Source organism: Triticum dicoccoides, chromosome 1A (genome assembly GCF_002162155.2).
Source record: "Triticum dicoccoides isolate Atlit2015 ecotype Zavitan chromosome 1A, WEW_v2.0, whole genome shotgun sequence".
Lineage (NCBI taxonomy): Eukaryota > Viridiplantae > Streptophyta > Magnoliopsida > Poales > Poaceae > Triticum > Triticum dicoccoides.
This window is the reverse complement of record NC_041380.1, coordinates 251010040-251016738: the sequence shown is the minus strand read 5'-3', so window position 1 is coordinate 251016738 and position 6699 is coordinate 251010040. Positions and strand designations below refer to the sequence as shown.

Below are 6699 nucleotides of genomic sequence, written 5' to 3'. Positions count from 1 at the left end.
TTCCTCGCTTCGAAGTGGCGAATGTCGATGGAGAGGTTCTCAATGCACTCTCGCAATCTTGATTGTGCGCCTTGCATTTGTCGTTGTAGATCAAATATGGACACTTTGGTGATGTAGTTGTTCACGACATCGTTGTTGTGGAAGACCGGAGATGAAATGCCTTGCCTATCCATCACTCCAAGAGAAAAATGTGAGTGGTAGAAAGAGAAGAACGAATACCAAATGTACCTTGACCGAGGTTGAAAGTGGATCAATGATCACTCCAATGTGGACAAGGAAATAGCACAATTGGTACCAATTCTTGTCGGTTTCTCACACCTACACAAATAAGGCTTATGGTGGAGCTCGGTGAGGATAGCGGCACAAAAATGTAATGCAAAATGTTAGCAAGATTCAATAATGTTGAAAGAGATTCACAAATTCACAAGTGAAACAAGTAGACCAATAGCAATATGTGGCACACGGAAGCACACACACGGATAGATAAATGGGGTCATGCAACCAAGGATGAAACACAAAATGTGGAATCCACGGAAAACGCTCGTGTTGCACAACTCAAGAGACACGCTAGCACGATTGCTCAATAGGCGGATACGACACTTGTGCACAACCTATAAGATGCAAAATGTATGAACTTTCTATCCCAAGTATGCTCTGTATGTATGACTCCCGGTGTTATGATCCAAGATGATCTTATATGCAATGTGGTATGATGCTATGGCACTTGCTTACAAGCTCTTTGCTTTTTCTCTTTTTCTTAAAAGCTTTATTCTCTTGTTTTTTGTATGGCCACTTTGCGGAATGCACAAACCAAGATAGCTATTGTGTATATGCGGGAACAAACTTGAGGCACACGAGATGATATGATACCAATATGATATGGTATGTATGCAATGGAAGGTATAGACCACTAATGTGCACAAGTAACGTTGCCGGCAATAGTCAATTGGCTACTCTCGATAGGCAAGTAACGCAAAATGGGCTAAGGGTTATCAATGCAATGGCACGGGAATATACAACGGAGGGATACCACGATACCAAGATGATATGAAGGTTACCGTCCTTGGCGATGATGAGTGGCGGTGATCTTGATGGAGATACCAAGATGATGAATACTCGTCCCTAAGTAGCCGAAACACCTTAGGAAACAGGAAAACCGCGAACTCAAAATCTCAAACGTCAAATGTCAAAACGGTGGTAGCGGGATGCGGTGGTGGTTGCGGAAGCTCAAAGGGATTGCGGAAATGCAATGATGGGTTGTGGAGTACGCAATGTGGAAATGGAGGGTAAGGTGGTGGACTATACACGGTGTCGGAGTTGGAAGCACGGTCCCTAAGTAGTCGAAACACCTTAGGAGACACAACTCCCAACATAAACAAAATTGGGTTAGGTCGGGGTGGCGGGAGTGTGAGGTGGGCAAAACTATGCGGAAGTTATGGTGGTGGTGGTGGTTGATGAAAAAGCAACCGTCCCTAAGTAGCCTAGACACCTTAGGAGACTCAAATCACTCCTCAAGCAACCACTAATGTGATGGGGAACAAATTGGTTAGGTTGCGGAAGTCAGTGGTGGTGTAACGGATGATGTGGTGGAAGCCCTAGGCAAAGATGCCAAAATTGTCAAAATTTGATGGAGTCAAAAGATGTTGGTGGTATTTTTGTGGGAATGGGGATGTCAAGAGCTTTTCAATGAGCTAAAGAACGTCAAAATCGGAGTTCGGATGAATTAGTTATGTCCGAAACAAAATTTGAGCAAAGGTGATATCTACAGGTTACGGACGCCCGGACAAGGTCGGATGTCCAGGGGCCGGACGTCCGGGAGGGCTCAGAAGTCCATAAATTTGGCTCGGGTTAGGGGTTCCAGTCGTCCGGAAAAGGTCGGACGTCCGGTCGTTCCAGGGGCTCTGGACGTCCGTGAAAGGCCGGTCGTCCGGTGGGTCGGGGTCAACGCGGGATTTGAGATCCGGGGAGCGATTTTGGGCGGAATTTGGGGATTTTGAGGTCAAAATTGATGAGATTTCGTGGATGGAAAGTGGGGAAATTGGGGGGATGCTAGATCCACTCGAAACCAAGCAAATCCATGGATCAAAATCAACAAAACTTCGTCAAACCAACAAATCACAAAAAAAATTGGGGCTATTTTTGGTGGGGACTTTCGAAATTGGAGAAGAACACAACAAAATTAGGCTAGAAAACAAAGATGGGAGGCTCCGAAATCGTGATCAACGTGGCTCATGATACCAAGATGATGTAGGGTAGGAACCCTAGGGGCCGATCTTTCACAAAAGGAGCGGATCCCGCGAAGAACACGAAGAACACGAGGATGGAAACGAGGAGAAAAACATAAGAGGAACACGAGAAACCAACAAATATGATCACACATGCGCTAGATCCATGAACACAAAGGAAGATACATGATCCAAAGTCAACAACAGACGATACAAGAGGTAACCGGTCTTCTCCGTGAGGAGGTCTTGATGTTCTTCTCCGCAAGAAGGTCTTGAATCCAAAGGGATCTTCTCCGAAGAGGCCGCGGTCTCTCTCAAGGAGTAGATCCTAAGTGGATGAGTGTAGCTCTATCTCTAAATATGAGCTAAACCAACGCTAACCCTCAAATGGTGGAGGTGGTGGAGTATATATAGTCTAGGGCCACGAAGGGGTAAGTGAGGGCGAAGGGATACATGGGCTCGGCCCGATACACTGTGCACAGACAGGCGTCGGACGTCCGACGGGTACCGGACGTCCGGTGGCTCGCGAGGGTCTGGTCGTCCGGTACTTGTCGGACGTCCGACGTTTTGGTTCGGGAAAGCCATCGTCGGATTTCCGGACGGGGCCGGTCGTCCGGGCGCTGGAGGATATCAGACGTCCGGTCAGCGTCGGTCATCCGAGCGCTGTAGGTCTCACTGGCTGGGACTTGGGCTGGCTGGTGAAGACTCCAGGCGTCGGACGTCCGGTCCAGACCGGTCGTCCGGTGGCTGTAGATTTCTGGCAGCTTCTTCTCTTGGTCCTTGTACTTGGCGTCCTCGCTAGCTCGTTCGTTGGATGTGGTGGCTTCGTGGCTTTTCCCTAAGTACCTGATCATGCATAGCACACATGTTGGAGGTAGTAGCCATGTCTCACATGTAGAAAGTGAAAGTTCCGAGAGGAGTGAGTTCATGTTGTGTCCAATGGTGTATAGTCGAGGTCTCATCTTATGTAGCCTTGGGGCTTGGAGAGTAGTCGGAGTGTGCATGGGATGAACGTGGGATGCTCCGCATCAAGCAAGTTGCCTCCTCTCGGAGTGATAATCTGGCGTGAGCACGGTCTAGGAATCCATGGATCACTCCAAATCCTGACATTGGACCCGTCCCCAATTCGCCAAATGTATCCCTGTTTGATAAGCTCAAGGCCATGCAATAGACTTCTCCAGGTATAGGAGATCCCATCCCTCGGTGATGCATCAAGTACATGTGTGTTTGGGAAGTAGCGGGCCTTCAAAATCTGTGCACACAGACTTTCTGGACATTGTATAAGTCTCCATATCTGACGGGAAAGCATAGCAACATTGAAGCTATTCATATCTCTAAATCCAAGGCCGCCCTGGGCCTTAAACATTGTAAGTTTTTCTTAACTAATCCAATGCATCGCATTATCCTTATCCTGCTGGCTTCACTAGCAGTTGCCAATGAGGAAGTTAATCTCCTCGTATGAGGTTTTTGTCACCTAGAAGCAGGACATAGTATATGTGGGGATCGCTTGGGAAAAGATATATAGACAGAGAAAAGGAGCTACGGAAACAAAATGTTCCGGGTCGGACTTTCCGTCCATTTTTCGTAAAACCAAGACCCGCAGCGACCGACCCAGTCCTTACCGGGCGCGATCGACTCGGACTGAAACTCCTCCACCTATATATATATACAAGAGACCTGGACTCCCTCACCGTATAAATCCATCTCTCTCCTCGCGACCACCCCGTCGAACCCTAACCCGCACCCTGATCCGCCGCCGCCACCGCCTCCACCACCAGCCCACCGAAGCCTCCCACCGTTCCATTCGCTTCCCTCTCACCGCTTCCTCCTCCTCATAAAGTCTGCCCCGTTCGAAAATCTTTGACTCCAGATCGGGATCCTGCGGCAGTTCTTGGATCGCCAGATCGATCGGATGGCTGCCGCGGCGGTGGACCCGATGGTGCTTGGGCTGGGAACGAGCGGAGGTGCGAGCGGGAGCGGAGTGGTAGGAGGCGGTGTTGGGAGAGCAGGAGGAGGGGGTGCTGTGATGGAAGGGGCGCAGCCGGTGGATCTCGCCAGGCACCCCTCCGGCATCGTCCCGGTCCTCCAGTGAGTCCGAATCCACACAAGATGATGACGATGTGTGTTTACGCCGTGAATGAAACCTAAACGTGGCACCTAATTTGGACGGGGTTCGTAGATCTCGATGGTGTTGGGTTGGGGAATCCCGCGTTTTATCTAAACAGATAGAGGTCGGCCTTCTGCACGCTCTTGATTTAGGGTGTTGCAGTTTCCCATACCTAGCCGGTCTCATTTTCTTGCCCATTGATCTGAAATAATGCGGTGATTGCTGCCCGGAGCCTCTTACCCGTTATTTAGATCTTCTCTTGGGAAGTTTCTTGGGGCAAATGTTTGACATGCTATCTGTAGTTGGGGAATCGTATTTCCAATGGTAATCTTCCTGAAGCAAATACAAGAGGTCAGGTTTGGGAACATGATAGTAGTGGATGAAACATCTGTGTTTGTGCCATGGCGAGTTGCCAGCTTACATAAAAACAAACCTAACCGGCTTTATTTGTTTTTATCGCAATATCTTGTTATTGCTATGACTAAATGGAATAAAATGTTGAGTTTGATTATCTAGGTTACCTCCTGGTATTGGCGTCATAGTAACTAGGTTTCAGACATCGTTTAAATGCAGCCAAAATATTGCTGGTAGCTGCTAAGATGAGCTGACAATATTGCCCAGTCTTCACGTTTGGACTACTTGATGTCTTCCTTACCTCAACTTTATTGAGGTCTGATCATGTTTTTGCTTGATGACTCAGGAACATTGTGTCGACTGTTAATCTGGACTGCAGGTTGGATCTGAAACAAATTGCCTTACAGGCCCGTAATGCAGAGTACAACCCAAAGGTGTAATACAGCTGCTGATGCTTGTACCTTCTGCTTCGAAGCTATGGACTGAACTTATGAACTCTTGACTCCATCATTCTGTTTCCTTTGACAGCGTTTTGCAGCGGTTATCATGAGGATAAGGGACCCCAAGACAACAGCTCTTATATTTGCTTCAGGAAAGATGGTATGCACTGGAGCAAAGAGTGAAGAACACTCGAAGCTTGCTGCCAGGAAGGTAAAATTCAATGGTCATATTATTTTTTGGTTAATGCCTAGAAATGTCCATTGATCCTACTCCCGGCATTCGATGAATTGCGATATAACATTTTTTTCTGTTTATTTGTTGGCGCAGTATGCACGAATTGTCCAAAAGCTTGGCTTCCCAGCTACATTCAAGGTAGTGCTTCCTATCACCTAAATCGAGTCACAATATTATGATTTTTGTGATATCTTGACAAGTTGATTGTGCTGATAATCAGGACTTCAAGATCCAGAACATTGTCGCCTCATGTGACGTGAAATTTCCCATTCGTCTCGAGGGCCTTGCTTATTCCCATGGTGCCTTCTCCAGTGTAAGTTGGTTATTTATAAATTCAGTGCCTCGAGCGTGCCCTAAAAGCCATTCGATTTATTATCTCACATAGCGCAATTGCCTGTGCTTTTATTGGCGACCAGACCACTGTTAGCTCTACTTTTCTCTCAGGCCAGATAATTGTGCTAACCTGGTGCTTGCTTGATTTTAACAGTATGAGCCAGAGCTCTTTCCTGGGTTGATTTACCGTATGAAACAGCCAAAGATTGTCCTCCTTGTATTTGTCTCTGGAAAGATTGTTCTCACGGGAGCTAAGGTGCGCGATGAGATATATGCTGCCTTTGAGAACATCTACCCGGTGCTAACTGAGTACAGGAAATCTCAGCAATGGTAAGCATGCTTTATCCCACATTGTGCGTCTCTGGATGGAAAACATTTGTTTTCTGACATGAACTTCTGTTTTTGGTGTCAACAGAGGGGAGGATCCATCAGCCAAAGTGGGAGTTCCCTGCTTCTTCTGTACATAGAAAACTAAAAAGATCTGACTGCGTCTCTTCTCTCTTTTAACTTCTTACTGCCAAGAACTAGGTTTAGAATGCCAAGTACTCCTAGAAAAAGATTGTATTCTTTTCATAACCGGGATCCGACAAGCAACTGTGGTATGTTAAAAGATCATGTTCATCTGTAAATACATGACTCAATTTTGCTCTAGTTCTCTATTATTGAGACGGTTATGAGTTTGATTGAGTTAAGGACTGAATGATGAGAAAACGTTCTGTTGTTAATTTGTGGCACATTTTTTGAGTTCTCTTTTGTGAACCTATGGGAATGTCTCTACCCTCCACCTAGCTGTACGTTGTTGGCATTTTTGCAGAAAAGTCCTTGCTGTTTATTGAACTTAACCTGCAGTCTGGTTTTAGTTATTCCAGAAAAATGTTTTATTTTAGCAGAAACCCTGTAGTTTGTGGATATTAACCTGCCATCCTATTTTGAGAGAGAAAAACTGTTTGCTGATTTTCAATAAACTCCGTATTCTTTTGCTTAATCAACCTGCGGTTCTATTTT

The 6699-nt window shown here is 46.4% G+C and overlaps 1 protein-coding gene across 1 annotated transcript; it reads left to right on the top strand.

Moving 5' to 3' along the window:
* Window positions 1–3907: 3907 nt before the first annotated feature.
* LOC119267651 (TATA-box-binding protein 1) lies at window positions 3908–6419 on the top strand. The gene is made up of 7 exons (XM_037549085.1): window positions 3908–4313; window positions 5033–5120; window positions 5215–5337; window positions 5455–5499; window positions 5582–5674; window positions 5849–6024; window positions 6110–6419. Coding segments are annotated over exons 1-7 (702 nt in total). The 5' UTR covers window positions 3908–4137; the 3' UTR covers window positions 6111–6419.
* Window positions 6420–6699: the final 280 nt, after the last annotated feature.